Genomic DNA, 23,183 nt, shown 5'->3' on the forward strand with positions numbered 1-23,183 from the left:
ATTAAAGGATGAGCTATCGCTCATTTTTCATAGAACATCTCTACAGTATGAAGTTATCATAATGTAAATGCAATTAAGTGACTCATTTTATAAACCTCTGTGATTAAAGGGGATAGTTCATTTTCATTTGTTTAATACTCCCATTAATAAGAATGTCCCGTTACACATTTACTGAAAGCCTGGACAATAAAACAATGGAAAAATTCCAAAAGCAAACACATTTTTTTTTTCTTTTCCCATGAAGCTAACATTATGGAATTTTAACAGATGTTCTATTTGGTCACAGTTAATAAAATGAATTATGGAGGATTAAAACAGGGTTCAATATGTTTGCATTGGGAGTTTAAGCGAGAAATAGTTTCACATTAAAAGTTTGGAAAGGTTTATAATCACCTTTTTCCTTTTCAGTGGAATTACTAGGAGGGGGGAAATAAGGGAATTATTACAGCAATTAGCACTTTTCTGATGAAACCAGGCTTACAGAAACTATCTTTTCAAGGTTTAAGAAGAATGAAATCTTAGAAAATCATATACTCCTTGGTGCTTCATTAGCTGTCTAAAACGCAAAGGTCTTGGAGTGGAGTGGAGCCCAAGGCTGAGCCACCCCCCCCGCCTAATTCCCAGTCCCGCTCGAGCTCCCTCAGCATTCTGAAGGGGACGCTGTGTCTAGCAGCATCTGAACAAAAATTAATCACACTTAAAGGAATAAAAAAACCGATAAATATTTTGTGAGTGCTAACTCTGGGGAAGGCATTATGCTAGAGTCTGCACATGCTATGGAGAGGGAAAAATCCAAGAGCTGTTTTGAAGGCAAATCATATGGTGTCTGACTCTTTAGTCAGCATCATTACATGTAGCTGAATAGAACTGAAAGGTAAGGACAAACCAAAAGAGAAAGAAGCAAATCAAAGAAAACCATTTCATAAAACATAAAGATATACAGCAGTGACACCAAGAGAAAAAAATCCTTTCTCATCAGCACAGTTTTTTCTCTTTCCACTCTCACAAGTGCAGGAAATAGTACACAGGTGGAAAGATGGCAAATAAGTAACAGAGGTTCTAGCTACAGTTGCTCTAAAATATCTTTCAAAGAAAAACATTCAAGGGTCGCAATGTCAGCAGGAAAAGCCTTCCTCTAAATGGGTAATCTTACTTGGGAAATAAATTCCAGTAAACTATCAATGGGACCCAAAAGAGAATCATCAAAAAATTTTTCTAACATATTTACATTACGATTTTTGAGCAACTCAACCACCAATTATTGGGGCAACTCTGACATCTTTACCACCAGTATGTGGTCTCTCCTACAGAAGTAGCCAGTGAATACAAAATCAGTTGCAGGTGGCAGTATGTTAAACGAATACAAAATTCCTCTCTACAAGACATTCAGATAACACACCCTCCAATTGTAGCTGAGACACTTTACAAGTAATACCAACAGCTGGCCTGTAATTCAAACACAATTGTTACTCATCATCATGAAATGGCATTCAGATGCTTAAACACAGACCGATCAAGGTTGCACGGCAGTTCAAGGACCCCAACAACCTAGAGGGAGGCTTCTTCATTTCTGAGTCCCCTGGCAGACCACACTGCTCTAATCCTTCTCTCTTAAGACTGCCGTGAGATTTCAAGGACAACGGTCTATGCAAAGTTCCTAGCACAGATGGGCCAATGTGGGCTCAGAGGGGTTAAGTAAGTTGCCAAGAGCAGACAGCTGGTACGGGGCAGAGTTGCGATTCACACTTAGGTGTTATTTCCTGTCAAAAACCTTTGCAGTTCTGCGCATACTAAACACATCCCACATGGCGGGCTCAGCCCTTCACACAATCTCCCCATGCCATTCTCACAAGAACTTTAACACAGCACAAAGTTTAACACAGCACAGTTCACAGTAAAGGGAATCAAAAAGTTCTGAGATGTATGTTCTTATGCCCAGTGTCGGAATGAAAACGACAGTGAGATCACCTCTCAGATGGCTGGTAAAGTCGGTGAGGCAGAGGAAAAGAAGGCCTGCAATGCTGGCACAGGGGTCAACTGGTATTTTCCACGAAGGGCACTTTGGCCGTATGTAGCAAATTACAAATGCTAGGGCGCCTGGGGGCTCAATCCGGTAAGCGACTTCAGCTAAGGTCATGATCTCGCGATTCATGGGTTCAAGCCCCGCGTGGGGCTCTGTGCTGACAGCTGAGAGCCTGGAGCCTGCTTCGGATTCTGTCTCCCTCTCTCTCTGCCCTTCCCCCACTCTCCCTCAAAAAGAAACATTAAAAAAAAATCAAAATGATAAATGCCACACTCCTTTAGCCAAGCAATCTCACTTCTGTTAGTAACCCTACAAGCATCCTCAACCAGGTACAAAAGGACCTAGGAGCAGTAATATCCACTGCAGCACGTTTGTAATGTCCACCAACAAGGACCTGGTTAAATAATGAATGGGTCGTGTCTACCATGGAGTACTATGCCATCATAAAAATGGAAGGAAGATCTTTATGAAGAGATTAAAAAAATCGGGGCTGAAGAAACAAACAAGAGGTCAAACACCTAAGACAGGGTATCTCGGGAAAAACACACAAGAGAGTTATACAACCTAAGGAGTTGCAGGGGCACAGGAACTGAGGGGACAGACAACAGAGCTGAAGGACATCCCTAAGGCTTGATTCCTAAAAGGTCTCACCTGCAGCCACTGCATGGGGGGGGGGGGGGGGGGTCTCTATGGTCTAAAACAGACAATAAGGGGAACTAAGTTTGAAAGGCTGCCATGCCTACCTGCGAGTGAACTTTTCAATCAGTGAGGATTTGGGGCCCTAAAAGGAGAGATCCAAGGCATCGATGAACTTAAAGACAGGCTGAGGGACTTGTCTGCCCTGCTTGACTTTGACAGCATGTGTGACAGAATTTGGTGGGAGGACTGCTTTCGGTGAAGCCTGGTGGCAGAGCTGTGGAGACAGGGAGACATTATCCTCACCCATCTCACATCTCTCATCAACCAAAAAGAAGCCGGAGTTATCCCTGACCACAATGGCAACGTCCTTCCACTGAGGCAGAGCCAACCACCATCTTGCCATCAGATTTATGCAGAGAAGAGTCAGATGCCAGTCATTTATCCTCCAAATACCAGGGAACGCATGCCTGGCTCTTCAAAGGCCTTCTCCCATGTGCTGTCCCCTAGTCTCCGGGCAAGCACCCAGCCAGGGGGAGAGGTTCAATGTCTCCTCCTGGCAAACACTCCACTTGGCTGAACACCTGCCTGCAGCATCCCCACTTGGCCTGACATAGAGGGAGATCATTCTTGCCTCTTCTCTACACGTAAAAATTCCAATTCTGCTGAGCTAATGAGTGAGGTACACACGTGCTTTTACAGCCTCGTGCCTTTGCTCCTGATGTTACAACTCCTGTCTCCTTGGTTATTTCTAACTACCACTCCTTCAAGAATTAAGTCAACATTTCATGTTTTTTAATGCAAAAAATGCTAATTGGGTACCACCCAAGCACTGCTTCCCCTACCATCTCAGCCGCACCTAGTACCTACATATCGTTACAGCACTGTGAAATGCCTACTCCCGCCTGTTTTCCTGTAAGAACACGAATCCTTGAGGATCCGTGCAGAAACGTTTCACGTGGTGCCCAACACCCAGGAGGCACTCTTAAAATGACTGTGAAGAAGAATCTGTGGATAAAGCCTATTTGCTGAGCTTAACTTATACCTACTTCTTTTGCAACAAAGTGCCTTTCTCAGCTTTCGTCCTCTTTAGAAGTCCTTCTAACCTACGTAGAAGATCATGAGGCTGCTCTCCACAGAACTTTCAGGGCAATGGACGCTGGGAAATTGGCCTGGCTGGGAGGGCAGCTGTGGACTAGCTTCCCATTTCCATCTTACTACAATAACAGCACTGCACCACAATGTTTGGTCCAGAGCAAAAGAAAAATGAATACGGAAGGGGTGAGGCATACAGTATAATCTGTTGACCCTGCTTACACTCAGTCTAAAGTTGAGAGCAACTAAAATAATTGCAGAGAACATAAGGGATAAGACACAATCTCCACAAACATCAAACGCAGCGGAAAACACGGGATGGCATTCACCAAATCTAAAGAACACACATAATCTCCTATACTGCATGGATTCAAACTCCAATCTCATTCTAATGGGCCAGGGAGATAAAACTTGTTTTAAAGAAAAAATTGTACACAGAATAAACATGTAAGTTTCCTGGTGATTCTCACTAAGGCTTCAATGTATTTTCTTTTTGAAATAATCAAACAAGCTCTTGGCAAAAAGATTCGATATTGGTGTCAGAATAATGTAAGAACTTGAAACTATAATGCAAAAATTTTGTTTAAAGCAGACATATCACTACTCATTTTTCTCATTGTGAAAAGAAGCTGTTTCATTCAGCAGTAATTCTTCTCTCGTTCTCGCAGAGAATCTGTACAAAAGCAATATTTCAACTAAAATCAGATCTGAAGGATCTTTTATGAAAACGCATAATGCAGAAGACCCCAATTAAATTTCCAACAAAGCACTGCCATTTTGAGTAAACAAAGTCATCTCAGTAGGGTCACATGATGTGCAAAAACTGCAGCCCAGAAATTAATTACTAGTGTGACATATGTCAAAACAAATTTTTACAAGAATAGAAAGCAGGTGTAACCATGTGTTTTCTCTATCTGTTTGTATGCAAAACCAGTATTGTCAGGCACGTAAATATATTCATTTATTCGGCATCTCTCAGAAAAATAAAGGAGGTTCACTGCCCCCACCCCTCCCCCCGGGCCCCGGGTTTGCTGCACCCAGGGGAAAGCTGACTAAATCACACGTGTTTAGTGAGTCAGAAAATAAGTAAGAACCAAGAGACAGCGTGGGTGATATTTTTGAAAGACAGAAGTCATCATCACACAAACAAACTGACTTTACAACATTCAGTTTTCCTTCAAAAGAAGTTTTTTCAAAGATCTACATCAACTACACCACACTACATTAAGGTTGTTATCTTGCAGAAATCAAAGCTTTATAAAACATGTGACGGTGCTTGTATTTCATAAAGAAGATTGTAATCTATAGTAAAAACAAAACGTAATCAAAAACTACCTGGAAATAAAAATAGAGATTTCAAATCATTTCAAAGTTTTGCTAATTAATGACAACATTTATTTAAATTAAAAACATTTTTGTAAATGCAAACATGTTACTGACCAAGGAACTTCAAATAGAAAAAAGGATAGAGAGCACAGGTATGCATGCAGATTCTCCTGTTTTCTTTAATAGAAAATTATGTCCCAACCCCTTTCACAAGGGATATATAGACCAAATCATCACAACGTACACTTTAAATACCTTACAATTGTACCTGTCAACAATATCTCAATACAGCTGAAAAAAATCCTAGGAATTAAACTCTTAAAAAGAAAAAAAAAGGAAGAAAGAAAATTATGATTACGTCCCAAACCAAAGACTGGTCTTAAATCTTATGTAAATCACCCTTTGAACTTCAAAATATTGTCCTCTATGTGAGGCAAAAATTAGAAACATACTTCCTACAAGCAATATACTGAAATCACTTTGCTTTTTCAACCAAAAGAAGAAGAAAAATACTGAATCCCAGCATTTTAGAGTCAGAAGTCTCAGAAGGCAAAGCGGCTGCCTGGGGGCACACTGCACGGCCAGCCATCTGCAGGGCCAGCGGTCCGGGGCTCACCGTACCTTGCGATGGCCATCGGGAAGACAACAGCACACCGCATGATACAGACTTTTGAGACACTTGTCTCTTAGCACGTTGCTTTCATTACCAATTTCTCATTAATTCTGTGTCTTCTGGTAATTAACTTGGTATCTTAACCTCAGTGGTTGTTTCTTACGATTTCAGCCAAAACGGACATTTAACCAACCTAGCACCAATGAAGCCAAAGCGTGGGTGCCATTCTGACCAGTGGGATTGCTCTTTTAGCGAACCTATTTGGCCCATTCGTCAGCTATAAGAACCAGGATAAGACTAAACGGTGTTTCAAAGGTGATCAAAGCATCCCTTTTTAATTTTTTCAACCAGTTTCTCTGAGTGAATTTGCTGAACAAAGCACATCATTCTTTTGCACTTCAGTACTGGGAATTAAGTGAGTTACCTCTCTTAAAACTGTGCTTGTGTAGCCTCGATACAATCCTCGGATGCCCTGAAACAAACAAAAGGCCGAGAGCTCAGTAAGTTAGAACAGCACACAGATCTGAATGATACTCTGAGTAAAGCAGAGTTGCTGAAGTCTGAGTTTTAAAGCTTGCACAATGACCACACTCTATAAGAGGTTAAAGGTTATAAACTGGCCTAAAATATATAAAGCTCGGGTCAGCTCTCTTTAAAATGGGAACATGTCTAAAATAATCAAACTGACTACTTCAGTCGCTTTCAAAATTTCTGCTCCTGAAAACAATACTTGAGATGATTTCAGTATGTATTTCCAAATTCAAATGCACACAAAACGCCAACCATCCTTTCCTATAAAAACAGAATTATATTTCATAGTTTCAAACAGAAGATATCAGAAATTCATTAATAATCCTCCAAGGTGATAAATATCTCTGGACAAGCCTTGGTTTATTCAACTGTCCACATGATTCACAATAGGGTCTCTTTACTGGATTGATCTCATGATCCTCTGATCAAATACTCAGTTATTTCCTCACCTAAGTGACAAAAAAACTATTAAGAGTAACTTTTCTAAAACCTAGACCCATTGAAATTTCCATGTGACTGAATACGGTTTTTAAAACACGGGAGGAGGGGGCTTCTGCAAAAAAATACAAAGAAAAGCAGCTTGATGGTCCCTAGTGACTTGGCCAGCAAGAATGACCTCTGATCCACAGTGGAACATTAACAAGTAAAAAAGAAATTAATTTTTTTTAACATTTATTTCTTTTTGAGAGAGAGAGCATGTGGTTGGGGGAGGGACAGAGAGAGACAGAGACAGAGACAGGATCCGAAGCAGGTGAACAGCCCAATGTGGGGCTCGAATTCATGAACCATAAGATCATGACCTGAGCTAAAGGTGAACACTTAACTGACTGAGCCACCCAGGCGCCCCCGGAATAAATTTTAATATAAACATAATGATGCTGGTCACTATGCCCATTACTGTACTCCTCTTCCATGGGTCCCCAAATTCTGTGGTAACATTCTAACATGGTATCTTTATGCACTTCACATTTTTATGATTTATTCCATGTCTGATTCTGAAACTACTACAGGACAATGACAATGTAGGACATGTACACAGTGGGGGCACTCAGTACGTGTTGTTTAGAAATCTGGAGAAAAAATATTAAAATTAAAATTTGAAAACAAATAAAAAAGCAAAGATAATCTTGGCATAAAAAGCTGCTATGATTGAGCATTAAATTTATCTTCATGGTCTCTTCTAAGGCCCCTGGGATGAGAACCACAGTGTTCATATTAGCTATTATAAAATCTCTCTCGGGGCACCTGGGTGGCTCAGTCAGTTGGCATCCAACTTCAGCTCAGGTCACGATCTCGCGGTTCATGAGTTCGAGCCCCGTGTCAGGCTCTGTGCTGACAGCTCTGAGCCTGAAGACAGCTTCAGATTCTGTGTCTCCCTCTCTCTGCTCCTCCCCTGCTCACACTCTGTCTCTGTCTCCCTCAAAAAGAAACATTAAAACAAAATTTTTTTAATAAAATCTTTCTCAATAAAGAAAGAGTTTAAAAATCTCACCTCTTGATATAAGACGTTAGAGAAAATCTGAAATGTTCTTGAAGAGGAAGACACCTGTGCCCTCTGCTTAACCACTTCCGAAGGAACACGAATCAGACAGGCAACCTAAAATATATAATTTAATTAATTACATCTTAAAAAAGAAGTAACTGCTAAGAAAATTGAAATTATTTTCATAATCAAAAAAATACAGTCAAAAAGGAATAATATAAAGGGTCACTGCAACATGTCCAAAGGCATTTTTTCAACCTAAAAGCCTCAGACCCTTAATGGACATGCATTGTTTTGTCAGCCCAGAAACTTATCTCCCTTGTGCTTATAGATATCCTCACACCTCCTGCCATCTTGTTCCAGACCCATCTGTCTAGAAGTCCCTCAATGGCAAGAAACATACTGACTTATTCTGAACCCCCAGCACCTAGAACAGCATCACCTAGTGTTCACATGCCAGTCATTTCAAACAGGCTGAAAGAATGAACCAAAAGGGCTTTTGCTCTACTGTAAATAATGCATACATCAACAGAAGCAAGACTGATCAGCAGCTGGCTACACCTAGTCATCTGTCCCACTCCCCACCCCAGCCTCAACTAGCTCCCAACCCCAGCACCCTAGACCCTATCACCACACCACCATGCAACAACGGAGGAGAAACTCCAGGTACTCTTGGGTCCTGCTCCAGCATTCAAGTTGACACAGGTCCTAAACAGACCGTAATCACATCTGACAGGTCAACAACCAATACTCCAGAATTTTTAAGATATTTTTTTTCTTTGTACTTAACATTAGATTACCTATATTAAAGACTTGAAAAAACAAAGTGGGATTACAAGTAATGTTTCTCCTTTTCTGCCTACCCGCATGTCTAAATTCTCTATCATGAACAGGTATTATTACTTGGTAAGTTTCATTAACATAATATCAAAGAGCACAAATATGTTATGGACCAAAAATTTTATTTTTTTTTTATTTTTTTTTTCAACGTTTATTTATTTTTGGGACAGAGAGAGAGCATGAACGGGCGAGAGGCAGAGAGAGAGGGAGACACAGAATCGGAAACAGGCTCCAGGCTCTGAGCCATCAGCCCAAAGCCCGACGCGGGGCTCGAACTCACGGACCGCGAGATCGTGACCTGGCTGAAGTCGGACGCTTAACCGACTGCGCCACCCAGGCGCCCCTGGACCAAAGATTTTAAATGAGGGAGAAAATAAAATGAAAGGGCCAATTTAAAATGTGCTTTTTTGGGGCACCTGGATGGCTCAGTCGGTTAGGCGTCCGACTTCAGCTCAGGTCATGATCTCGTGGTCCGTGAGTTCAAGCCCTGCGTCGGGCTCTGTGCTGACGGCTCACAGCCTGGAGCCTGCTTCGGATTCTGTGTCTCCCTCTCTCTGACCTCCCCTGCTCACGCTCTGTCTCTCTCAAAAATAAACAAACATTAAAAACAAATTTTTTTAATGTGCTTTCCAATGCAACTCTACTTATTATTAACGTTGACAAATACCAATTTTTACAGATAAGGACACACACAAAAAACAGATTAAACACCTGCTAATCACTAAGGCCTAAAATTGGGTATAAATCCTGTTACTTTTCATAAGTGTGCAAACTTTTAAATCCATACTTATAAGCCAGGACAGAAAACAAGGTCCGCTGAAACTTACATGAACCTAAAAGGATAGCCCCCAGCCTCTAAAACTCATTAAAGAAATGAAAATAAATAAATAAGTAAAGAGAAAAGAAAGAAAAAGGTTCACTAACTCCTTGTATTTTTCAATTCAAGAGGTCAAGAGTGAAATATGACCTCAATATGTCAAGAAAATAGGAATGGTCTACTTTTGCGACTTGGCATAAATATTTATGGAACTTCATGCTTCATAACCCTTCATGTTCTTACATTATGTTTTTATTTCTTAAAAATACAGAAGCAAAACAAAAACTTTGAAAAGGTCCTTAGATGAAAAACAATCTCACTAACGGAAGAGGTACAAAGCGCCCAGCAAGGCTTCTTGACTTCCGTGGCGTGGCAATTTTGGCATGAGAGAGAGGCCACAAAGGAATGCCTCTATTTCCTCCAGTAACTCCAATGCCTTCGATTTGGTTTTCTATTAACTCTGATCTTTCTTAGATTTGAATCTGAGCTACAACAGAGTATTTCACTGCACAAGAACAAAAACACGTTACAGTATTGTGATTCCATGAAAGGGGATCAAGATAATGTCATCCATGGTCTCTTGGTAAATCCGTTCTCTAGAGAATTCCTTCCTCATAAATCTGGGGTTCGGTATGAATCCATGACACAGAAATGGTGGCATTTTCATTATATCCAAGAGCGTCTTATATGTTGAGGGTCTACCAAAAAATAAAACATAAAGATAATATACGTCCCCATCTTTAAGCCACATTAAAATACAATACTGGCTTCATGAGAATTAAACATGCCAAAAATAAGATAAAGTTTAGATTAAAAATTGATAATAATAAAGCTGCTGCCAAGATTTTTCTTTAACATTAAAAAAAACAACCTACCCTGATACGTTTTTTTTAATTTATTTTTGCAATGGAAACTGAAATGTCTCCCTTTAGTATTTATTAAACCCCAAGACACAAACACTACAAGTTCTAGGACTAAGTGTGTGAAAGGGAAAAAACTACTGTCAACTTCAACCTCCCACTTGGTAAAATGAGTGAAGGCAGAGAAGAGGAACCTCTGGTCCTTTCGCTGCCACGGCCACGCCCCACACCTCCACACCTCGCTGCCAGCCTGTTATGGCCTCACCTCTGTCCTGTCACTCTTGAAATGCTCTTTGAGGCCACTGGGCACCACCGAAAGTACCTTCCATTAACATTACATCATTTCCCCAATTGTTTTAACACAGCTCAGGATCATTTACCTGATTTTAATTTTTCTAAAGGAAACTTCATCAATGACCCATAAATGTGCCTCTGATATTAGAAGCCAATTGTCAGCACGTTAAATACATACCAGCCTGAGACAGAAGCTACTGAAGGTCAGAGCACTACCTGGCTTAGGAAGTTAGGATGAAACCCACATCTTTTGATTACTGTCTCCAGAATTATTTCCCAGCAAAGATATATCAACACGCATCTAATGAACTTAAAGTTTCAAAGTTTAGTTCGGCTGATTCTTCGTGTTTAGACAGGTAAATCTTTGTCAGTTCCACAGAAACCTAAATAAACTGAATACAGCCAAAGTTTAATCATATTCAGAGCAAGGGCTGCTTTGGACTTTGCAGAGTAAACTCCAGTGTGGCAAATTAGTAAGAGGGAGAAAAACCTTATGACACTCTGAAAAATTTTGCAACGTGCAAGTTACTTACTTGTATTTTATTTCACATTCTTCGTGTAATTCTCAAAATTCTTTCTGGAACACACGTTTCCAAATCTAACATATCTTTCTGAACCATCGTTTAAAATCAAAAACCTGTTAACTGTAAGTTCATCTGTGTGTCAATTCTGCCATCTTCTGGTTACAAATGGAATCACAGCTATTGATAAAACCATCCTAGCAGCAATTTCTAACTCCTAATTTATCATCCTTGGGATTTAAATTTTATCCACTGATATGGGGACACAAGTTCGTCATACCTTTCTTACTTATTAGACTCCTTCCACCTACATAAACAGCCAAAAGTCATTAGAAGAAAATATTTAATTTTTGTAGATATTAGTCTTCTCCTACCTGACAAAATTACTGTTCTTGATAATCCAGACTCCAACAGAAACTTAATAGTCCTCCCAACAAAAATTATATCATTGTGTAGGCTTTGTTTCTAAAGGCTGTTCACAGAATGTTACATAAGACTTAAGTTGTAAATGGCTTTTTCACTCTTGTTCCTTTCTGTAACAGAAAGGAGCCATGATTTCCCAGGAGGTGACAAAGCCCTGTGGACAGATGCATACATACCAACTCATAGAAAATCTGAAAGTGGAGGAGACTGTAATGTCACGGTAACTGTATCAGTTTCTTATGGCTGCTCTAACAAAGTGCCACATACTCAGTGGCTTAAAATAACACAAATTAATCTCTCAGAATCCTGGAGGTCAGAATTCCAAACTAAGTCTTACTGAGTTAAAATCAACTTGTCAGCCAGTTGGTATTCCTTCTGGAGTTTCTAAAGGAGCATCTATTTCCTTGTTTTTATAGCCCACTGCATTCTGTGGTTTGTGGTCCCTTCTTCTCTCTTCAAGACGGAGCACAGCATCATAAAACTTCTGACACTCCTGCGTTCCACTTATGAGGACCTTGGGCTCACCTAGATAATCCCAGAAAATCTTGTCCTCGAGATCCTTGACTTTACCTTATCTGCAAAGCCCCTTTTGCCATGTTAGGTAACATAGTCACAGGTTTTAGGGACTAGGAAATCTTTAAAGGGCCATTATTCTGCCTACCATTGTAACCAACAGCATATTTTAGAACTCCAACCTTCTCTTATTTTAAGAAACCCACAGCAATCAGAGTTCATAATATTACCCAAGTAATACACCTCTCATCTCCACTTTTGCACCACTTCTGCCATTTTAAAAATATTACATCAAAAGTAAAAACTACACAGAGAAATGTTCGTCTTAACTATTCATTCTCCAGTGGTGTTTTAACTGTCCACAGCAGCTGTGGAACCTTGAAGAAGTCACTGAAACTCTGTCAATTTCAATGTGTTCTTCTGAAATGATTTTCTCCACAAAATATGTAATTCTGAAAATGTGCTACATAAAGCACTTTGTGTGACATGCACTGGAAAATTGGACTTTACAGATCAGATGCTAGGCTGAACACTTTTTAAGCGATGTACTACTTAATTCTTTTTAAAAATTTTTTTAAATGTTTTTATTTATTTTTGAGAGAGAGAGAGACAGAGCATGAGCAGGAGAGGGGCAGAGAGAGAGGGAGACACAGAATCCAAAGCAGGCTCCAGGCTCTGAGCTGTCAGCACAGAGCCCGACGCGGGGCTCGAACTCACGAACTGTGAGATCATGACCTGAGCTGAAGTTGGACGTTTAACTGACTAAGCCACCCAGTCGCCCCTACTTAATTCTTATAAGAACTGTGAGTTGGGTAGCATTAACCCCGTTTTTCAAGATGAGGAAAATAAGCAGCTCAGTGAAGTTAGGTATATGGCCTACGGACACACATAGCAAACAGGGTGCGTAACAAGTCAGAGTTCCAAGCCTGATCTATGTTACTGGACAGGTATGACCCTTATACTGTCTCCTTACAGAGGCAGTCAATATATTCTCCAGCTACTTAATAAATTTATCCAGTTTATTATTCATACACTCCTCAAGGACAGGGATAAAAATGTGTTACTCTATGTTTTTTTAGCATCAATCACAGTGTTAGAGAATAGGCATTCAAATATTGAAAAGTATACAATTACAAATTAGAGCAATTCTATGACAGTGGGATTTAATTCATTATGCTAGTAAGAACCCTAATCTTAACCAAAGAGCATGTGAGAAAGTAAAGGTTTATCACTGACAAAGTGCAGACTTACAGAGAAGTGGCTAATCAGTAGTTTGGTCCTTGGGGAGACAAGTGTTTGGCTTTTCCATTTAAAATGTAGTGGCACTAACTGACCAAATATTCCTGTGGCTTGAAACGATTTCAACTTCATCATCTTACATGAAAATCTTGTTCACTGTTTCTATAAAATTGAACTTAACTGTGTTCCAAAACCTGATAGTGCTCTTAAATAAAAAGCCAACACAGAGCTTCCCTTCCCTCTTGTCCAGTAAGTAAACAAGATAGTCAATGAAACGCACTGTCCTAGATCAAGAATCAATACGGTCTGAATCAATGCTGCATACTACACTAGGGAGAGACAAGCAAATCCATAAAACAGAAAATAATCTGAAATGTGTTAAAGGAGGAAATCATCAAGAAATTGGAGGGGTGGTGGGGCAAACTGGTCCTTTACAAAAAGCCTCCCTGAAAAACCTCTCTGCAGATCCATGTTTGTACTCAAAGTGGGGTCATCAGCAGACGTCGGTCGTGCCAAGCCCAGAGGGTCTCCCTGGCCCTTCTGCACATTCGCTCAGGCTCAGATGCCTGGGACAACTGCGAAACAGGACGTGCTTGCTGACTTAGCTCAGAAGACTCCACTGCACAGTTTAAGCTTATGCAGCCCCCCACCCCCACCCCCACCCCACCCCACCCCATACTAACAAAGGTATCCATGAAGCGATATGCATTGGAGGAATGCTGTTGGAAGTGCTTTTGAAAGAACGACCATCTTGGAGTGCCTGGGTGACTCAGTCGGTTAAGGGTCCAATTCATGGTTTTGACTCAGGTTACGATTTCACAGTTTTGTCAGTTCGAGTCCTGCATCTGGCTCTGTGCTAGCAGCACAGAGCCTGCTTGGGATTCTCTCTCTCCCCCTGTCTCTCTGTCCCTCCCCAACTCATGCTGTCTCTGTCTCTCTCAAAATGAATAAACTTTTTTTAAAAATGAAAGAATTACCATCCTTATGCCAATTCTCTTATCACTCAAATTCACCTTCTCCCTGTGAACCCCATGCCTCTGCCTTAGTTGAGGCTCTGCTCATCTCTCTCTCTCTGGGGGGTTCTGGAGTAGTCTCCTGTGTTCCGTTCAAACACCACATCCACCCCCACACAGCTACGAGGGCAGGTTCCTAAAATCCCCACCAATGGTGCCCTCCTACGCAGCCGTTCAAAAGATAACAGCCAAAGTCCTTCCCCCAGCAGGCAAAGCCCTCCAGCACCCCCTGCCCTGCTTCATTTCATGATGGCCCAGTCATGCCTATGCTCCATCTAGAACTTGAAAATGTCTAATAAGGACTTTCCACAAACTCAATACCCATGCTGGCACCCTCCCACCTAACAATCATACCCTAAAATGTGGCTCAAGGGTTAGCTGTTCTATCAGGCCTTTCCTGAATCAACACCATCGAGACAAAACCATTCCTTTTCTTATCAGGCTCTCAGTGTATCTTGTACTCACATTACTTAAAATACCTGTAACCCTTTAGTGTACTTACACCTTAAACGTCCATCTCCACCTCAGATGGCAAGCCTTTCCAAGGCAGTGTATTATCTTGTCGTTTTATCCCCAATGCCTAGAACCCAGTAAGGACTTTCCATCTAAATCTGCACCTGCAGGGTAAATGGAGGAGCTGAAGGAAAGCAGCCTACGTACCAGGAATCAAAGATGTCCAAGTGAGGAACGGACACGAAAAGGACAGGGTTTAAAGGATGACGGTGGAAAGCAAGTTATTTCTACATTCTTGAGATAATTTTTTGTGTAATTCTTATACTTTAGGATTCTTGGGAAGCTATTAAAAAGTCTGGGTTCCTTGGGGTGCCTGGGTGGCTCAGTGGGTTGAGCACCTGACTCTTTGCTCTTGGCTCAGGTCATGATCCCAGAGTCACGGGATGGAGCTCCTGGATCAGGGCTCTACTCACTGTGGAGCCTGCTTGGGATTCTCTCTCCTTCTGCCCCTCCCCCTGCTTGTGCATGCCTCTCTCTCTCTCTTAAATGAAAAAAAGAAAAAAGAAAAAAAGTCTGTTCCTAATGTGCTTAAGGCCCTAAAGTGAAAAAAGGTTCCCAGGGATACCTGACTGGCTCAGTTGGTAGAACATGTGACTCCTGATCGTGGGGTCCTGAGTGTGAACCCCACGCTGGGCGTAGAGATTACTTAAAAATGTAAAATTTTTAGGGGCACCTGGGTGGCTCAGTTGGTTCAGCATCTGACTCTTGATTTAGGCTCTGATCACGACCTCACAGTTTGTGGGCTCAAGCCCCACATCAGGCTCCATACGCACAGCCTGCTTGGGATTCTCTCTCTCTCTCTCTGCCCCTCCTCCACTCATACGTGAGGGCAGGCACTCACCCTCACTCTCTCTCAAAAACATTCAAAATAAGAAAAAAAAAAAAAGGTTCCCAGAAACACTACCTAATAAACAGAATAGGGTAAAAGGATGCCTTAGCACATCCCCATGATGTGGGTGCTTAAAAGCATCAAAAACAGAAGCCCTTGTTTGAGAGTAGCGAAGCATGTGACAGTCCAGTTTCAGCTTCTAATTGTCCAACAAATCTCCAAGCAACACCTGTACATGCGTGCCGCCTCCACCTTTACAGACACAACCAGTTCTGTCCGCAGCCTCGCGGAGCTGCTGCCTGAGTTAATAACCACACTTCGGGCACAGTCATCTTCCTTCCTGCTCACCCTGTCTCCATGGCTCGGTCACACAACCACACACAGGTCTGGCAAAATAATACTACAACTGCAAACCAAAGTGACTCTCCAAGAATTTATGGGTATTTCAAAATCTATTAGGATTATTTCAAAAGATAAAACACGTTTCTAAAGTTGTCAACCTCCTTCTATTATCTTATCATCTTGTTCAGTGGTTCTTCTGTAAAAGAAAAAGAAAAAAGGCCAGTAAAGACCACGAAAAACACTCAATAGATTTTTTTCAAGTAATCCCTACCTGCGAAGTGGTTCGAACTCACAACCCCAAGATCAAGAGTCGCAAGCTCTACCAAGTGAGCCTGCCAGGCGCCCCTAAACAGACATTTTAAAAGCTACTCACAACACCATCAAAAATGGCTTAAATCTTCCCCAGGGAAAACACAATGGTGACCAACACGCGCGCTGTGCTTTGCTCCTGACAGACGCTAGACTGCTTCAAGGCCTGTGAATCCTCCAAGGAGCCAATTCAGTGGGGAAGCCGAAGAAAGAGGATGTGCTAACAACTCGCCTAATCCATACGCTGCTAACCCATAAGCCCCGAATGGACGACAGCACAACAAAGGTGTGGTAGATGAGCTACACAACAGCATAAACTGTCTTCGTTTTCAAGGGTCTGGGATGGCACAGGCCTTGAAGAAAATGTCAGATGTAGCTGCAAACCTCACTCTATCTTCCAAATCTGAATCAACATGTCCAAGTAAGCTGCCACCCTCAGAACCAGTCAGTTGTCACTAAACAAGATCCCTCAGTGGGTCTGCAAATTTGCAATTCTGAGGCAGACAAAAGGGATGGCACTTCTGGTCAGCATGTGGCTCTCCTCGTGTTCAGCACCCACTGACATATTCGTAAGGATGGGACTGCTGAACCAATACAGTATAAAAATTGAGTAGTGGGACAGACATTTACATTTTTTTAATATTTATTTTTCAGAAAGTGCAAGCAGGGGAACGACAGAGAGAAGGGGACAGAGGATCTCAAGTGAGCTCTGTGCCAACAGACTGACGGCAGCGAGTCTGACGCAGGGCTCAAACTCACCAACCTCAAGATCATGCCCTGAGCTGAAGTCAGAGACTCAACTGACTGAGCCGCCAAGGTGCCCCTTAAATTTTTGATAACTCTAAATCAGTGGTGTTTAAATATCACTGAGCACCAGAACCACCCAGGAATTGTGTTTAAAAAGCAGGACTCCTGGTGCCATGTCCAAAAATCTTCATCTGTAACCAGCTGCCCGGGCAACGGAGTCTAGGTGCTCTTTGGACTATGCCTGGAGAATTACTGTTAGAGGTTCTCAGAAAAGCAACTACAAAATATGATAAAATTTATTTCCCAGCTTTCTCAATTCCAAATTAGAATGGGACCAAAAGGATAATCAACCAGCACCTACATGTATAAGGACATCCACACGTCACCCACGCATACATTAAATTCAGAGTGGCTGCCTTAGGCTACAAAGAAATTTCAAGGATCTTTCGTTTCTGAAAACAACATGAATCTAAGCCAAAAGTAGAATAAGACCCAGGAAAAGTTAAATCTTAAACACTAAAAACAAACCACTATTACTGTAACGTTACAGTATCTGTTGTATTAAAGTAAACCTGCCCAACCCTTCTGATCTAATTACAGATTCTACTTCTCACAGGACTTCTTCTGTGTCTGATGAAAGCTGAGCTGTAAAATAATTGAGGTAGGGATTTAGAGATTTGGTACAGCCACCTTCCTAATAAAAGTGGCACAAACAAGACTCTAACTGTTGTTACATATTAAATCTTATTTGATCGATTTTACTGTATTCCAAATTACAAACATAAGGTAGAAGTGGTAATTATGGTTCTATTGATTCATCATTAAGTTTTAATCAAGGCGCAGCTGCAGGGAAAGGTTATTATGGCAGCATGCTTCTGTCTCTTTCATACACTTAGAGTTGCTACGATAAAGTAATTGTGGACACACTGGATACCAACAAAATACGTTATTGTTTCTAAGGAATCTGTCTGCAACCTACTAATCTTCTATCAAAATAAACGTTACAGAAAATCACCAAACTAGTTCTTATTTTCTCTAGATCTCTATTCCTTTCTGACCAATGACAGCTATAAATGTTTTTGTTTTCCATTTCTTTTTACCTTACCAATGAAAATTTGCTTCTCCTACATTCACCCCTTTCTTTCTGTCACTTTTGGAAACCACAGCTGTATGAATCTGAAACCAAAAGTTTATGCTCTATGAAACTGATATAAGTTACTAAAATAAAAAGGCGGTATATACATTTCTCAGGCATTTATTGAGAAAATGGATACTGAATGGCTTTGGAAAGCTGGTTTAATAAAGTGCCAAGATAGCAATCTCTATCAAAATAACACCAGCATTCTTCACAGAGCTGGAACAAACAATCCTCAAATTTCTATGGAACCAGAAAAGACCCCGAATAGCCAAAGCAATCTTGAAAAAGAAAACCAAAGCTGTAGGCATCACAATCCCGGACTTCAAGATGTATTACAAAGCTGTAATCATCAAGACAGAATGGTAGTGGCACAAAAACAGACACTCAGATCAATGGAACAGAATAGAAAACCCAGAAATGGACCCACAAACACATGGCCAACTAATCTTTGACAAAGCAGGAAAGAATATTCAATGGACTAAAGACAGTCTCCTCAGCAAATGGTGCTAGGAAAACTGGACAGCGACATGCAGAAAAATGAACCTAGACCACTTTCTTTCACCATACACAAAAGAAACTCAAAATAGATGGAAGACCTACACGTAAGACAGGAAGGCACCAAAATCCTAAAGAAAAAAGCAGGCAAAAAACCTCTTTGACCTCAGTCACAGCAACTTCTTATTCAACATGTCTCCAGAGGCAAGGGAAACAAAAGCAAAAATGAACTATAGGGACCTCATCACAATCAAAAAGGAAACAATCAGCAAAACTAAAAGGCAACCGACAGAATGGGACAAGATATTTGCAAAAGACATATCAGATAATGGGTTAGTATCCAAAATCTATAAAGAACTTATCAAACTCAACACCCACAACAAAATAATCCAGTGAAGAAATGGGCAAAAGACATGAATAGACACTTCTCCAAAGAAGACATCCAGAGGGCCAACAAACACATGAAAAGATGCTCAACATCACTCATCATCAGGGAAATACAAATCAAAACCACAATGGGATACCACCTCACACCTGTCAGAATGGCAAACATTAACAACTCAGGCAACAACAGATGGTGAGGATGTGGAGAAAGAGGACGGCCCTCTTTTGCATTTGTGGTGGGAATGCAAAGTGGTGCAGCCACTCTGGAGAACAGTATGGAGGTTCCTCAACAAATTAAAGATAGAACTACCCTACAATTGTACTACTAAGTACTTATCAAAGGGATACAGATGTGCTGTTTCAAAGGGGCAGATGCACCCCAATGTTTATAGCAGTGGTATCGATAAAAGCCAAAGTGTGGAAAGAGCCCAAATGTCCACGACAGATGAATGGATAAAGATGGATACAATGGAATACTACCCAGCAATCAAAAAGAATGAAATCTTACCATGTACAACTATGTGGACAGAACTAGAGGGTATTATGCTAAGTGAAATTAGTCAGAGAAAGACGAGTATCATGTGACTTCACTCATATGAGGAATTTAAGATACAAAACAGATGAACATAAGGGAAGGGAAGCAAAAATAATATAAAAACAGGGAGAGAGACAACACATAAGAGACTATTAAATATGGAGAACGGAGGGTTACTGGAGGGTTGTGGGAGGGGTGATGTGCTAAATGGATAAGAGGCATCAAGGAACCTACCCCTGAAATCAGTGTTGCACTATATGCTAACTTGGATGTAAATTTAGAAATTAATTAAAAATACAATAAAAAAGTCCTAGTTAAAAAAAATTAAAAAAAAATACATGAACAAGATTTCCATAACTGTAACAAATTTAACATTATTGCTTTGTCTCCTTGAAGTTGGTCCATTTTCCTACATATTAATTTTTGTGCTTAAAAATCTTGTGATGTTCACTCTTTCATCAATGTTTGCAATAAAAATATGTACGCAAACTTTAAAAAAAGAAAGAAAAGAAAGAAAGTGCCGAGATATCTGGAGTGTCAAAACCAGCATTTCCACAAACCCTAAAAATCTCTTCAACATATGAAGCTGTAACCAAATTTAAAATCAATCAAAGGTCAACATCAAGCTATGTTTCACCTGTGAGGTCAATCTCTATACCCACTACTGATCAATTCTCCTTCCAAAGTTCTCCAAGCATCACAAGAAATATAAAAAGACACCTGACACTTATGGGACCATGGAAATCCTAAGAGACACAATAAAGGTATGACTGTCCCAGAATTGTTTATCTCCTGTGTTATGGACACTTGTTTCCTACTAACATCCACCTACACCACCTCCCACGTGCAAGAGTTCACGTACAACAACAAAGACTACAAAGAGTACAACAACAAAGGCTCCAATATTTTTTAAATGTCAGTTACAGAGTGTATTAAAATATGAAGTATTTTTTAGATATGAAAAGATATGCCATTAACATGATTAATCTAGCAACTATCATTTGCCCTAATTACGTATTACGTTACATATGCCTGCTAAGTTTAAGAGACAGAAAATTCTTAAATTGAAGAAAACCTGTCCTTCAACATGGCAAATTAGTTTTCAGGCAAGAGATCCCTGTGTGGCCAAGTTCTTTTTGCTGCTTGTTCTCAACAACATACTATAAAATATAAAATATAAACCAAATACTGAGTTTATGAGAATATTTAAGGTTAAAGCAATACACAATTCTAAAATAATGTGAGGCAAGGGCTGTCATAAGAACAAACTCTCACAACCTGAGACAATAAAACTCTCACACACAACTTGTTATTCTTTAGTATATATACTCAAAAATTACTGCATGTAAAGAGGTTCTAAAGCCAGAACATAATCACAAAAAACAATCTGAACCTTGGGTAACAGCTTAAATCTTTTTTGTTTTTAAATGAAGTATAAATTGGTTTTAAATTGCAGTTTAAACTAATTTTCCAGTACAATTCAAGCACCGGAATTCTTACTTTGGGTAAGAGCAGAGGGAACAAAAATGCCCAGAAATTCTATGCAAAATGTCCTCATGTTCATTTCCTGGAGAGACGTTCACAGGTTTCACTAGAGCCCTAAAGGGGTCTGCAGCTCATAAAGGAGTTACTACTTTGTGTTCCTTCCTACTGCTAGTCTCATCACTTTTCTAACTTCGGTAAATCATGAAGGCAATTTTTCTTTTAAAAAATTCCAGAGTTAACTTGGGACTTGGGTCCTGCAAAATCATTTTTAAAACAATATCAAAGCAAGTTTTATAAAATCAACTTTAGTGAATTTAGTGTTTCTTAGGCTAATTTCAACATTTTCTTCAAGGAACCATACAACAGATTTCTCACATCAAGAAATTCATTGATGTGAGATCTTGCCATTTGCAACAACCTGGATGGACCTAAAGACTGTAATGCTAAGTGAATTAAGCCAGTCAGAGAAAGACAAATACCATATGATTTTATTCACATGTAGAATTTAAGAAACAACAGACATGAACAAAGTTAAAAAAAAAAAATAAGCAAACAAACAAAAACCACAGAGAGACAAACCAAAAAACAGACTCCTAACTACAGAGTACAAATGGATGGTTACCAGAGGGCAGCTGGGTGGGGGTGGGGTTGGGGGTGGGGGCGGGATACGTGACATGGATGATGAGCACAGAGTAATATATACAATTGTTGAATCACTATACTGTACACCTGAAACTAATATGACACGTATGTTAACTATACTAAAATAAAATTTTTTTAAAGAAATTCATTTTATAGAAATGGAAAAGTATAGTTTCATATATCCCAGATATACAAAATAAATTTTTAAGATGCAAAAATACCAAAGACCAAAGATCATCTTTGTCCCTAAATGATGTAATTAATTTGACTACATTCCCTTAAAAATAACTTTCTTTTAAATTGTCCTAATACTTCCCAACTCGTTCTATGAGACCAGTTTTATCTTGATACCAAAACCAGAAAGGCACAAAAAAAGTTAACTACAGACTTGTATCTCCTATGAACAGAGTCCTCAACAAAATACTAGTAAACAAACCTAGCACTAAATAAAAAGTATTATATACCATGATCAAATGAGGTTTATCCCAGTAATGCAAGAGTGATCTGAAAATGTCTGAAAACCAGTTAATGTAATACACCATATCAGCAAAATAATAAACAAAAACCTTACGATTATCTCAATGGATGAACAGAATCACGGACAAAATTTAGCCCTTCAAAAATTAAAAAAACTTCATCCAACAAACTAGGAATAGAAGGCAACTTCTTCAACTTGATCAAGAACATTTATGAAAACCTCACAGTTAACATCATAGTTAATAGTGGCACACTAACTTTCTTCCTGAGTTCAGAAAAAAGGTAAGGATGTCCACTCTTGTCACTCCTATTTCTACACTGTACTAAAGCTTCAGCCAGGTCAATTAAGGCAAGAAAATGAAATAGAAAAGAAAGACATAGAACAACCCCTATTTGCACATACAAATACAGTGTACAGATTTTATGTACAGAAAATCCTAAGGGATCCACTAAACCACTTTAGAACTGATTGAGTTCCATCAAGTTGCACAATACAAGATCAATATATGAAAATGAATGTATTTCTATAATTAGCAATGAACTGAAAATGAAATTTTTAAAAATTTCCATTTAGAATAACATCAAAAAGAATAAATTACTTAAGAAAAAACGGGGCGCCTGGGTGGCTCAGTCAGTTAAGCATCCAACTCCGGCTCAGGTCACAATCTTGTGGTTCACGAGTTCGAGACCCTTGTCAGGCTCTGTGCTGATAGCTCAGAGCCTGGAGCCTGCTTCAGATTTTGTGTCTCCCTCTCTCTCTGCTCCTCCCCCACTGGTTCTCTCTCTCTCTTTCTCTCTCTCTCTCTCTCTCCCCCTCCCTCCCTCCGAAATAAATAAAGCAAAAAAAATTTTTTTTAAAAAGAATAAATTACCGAGACAGGCGCAAAACTTATACTCTGAAACTGTACGACACTGTTGAAAGAAAATAAGACCTAAATAAATGGAAAGACATCACATATTTATAGATCACAAAGTTTAATATTTTTAAGATAGCAACAGTCTCCAAATTGATTTGCAGAGTCAGTGCAATCCCTATCAAAATCTAAGTTGCCTTTTTTCC

The 23,183-nt window shown here is 39.9% G+C and overlaps 1 protein-coding gene across 5 annotated transcripts in view; it reads right to left on the reverse strand.

The window, feature by feature from the left end:
• Positions 1-23,183, reverse strand: part of SLC25A26 (solute carrier family 25 member 26) — a 139,767-nt gene that overhangs the window by 92,724 nt on the left and 23,860 nt on the right. For all 5 annotated transcript variants that reach the window (XM_040454498.1, XM_040454500.1, XM_040454501.1 and 2 more), the window contains 2 exons: positions 7,717-7,821; positions 6,118-6,165 (listed from right to left, as the gene is read on the reverse strand). In XM_040454498.1, coding sequence (XP_040310432.1) covers positions 6,118-6,165; positions 7,717-7,821 — 153 coding nt within the window. The remainder of the gene's footprint in view (positions 1-6,117; positions 6,166-7,716; positions 7,822-23,183) is intronic.

This window comes from Herpailurus yagouaroundi, unplaced genomic scaffold (assembly GCF_014898765.1).
Source record: "Herpailurus yagouaroundi ecotype Mexico unplaced genomic scaffold, PumYag 213, whole genome shotgun sequence".
NCBI lineage: Eukaryota > Metazoa > Chordata > Mammalia > Carnivora > Felidae > Herpailurus > Herpailurus yagouaroundi.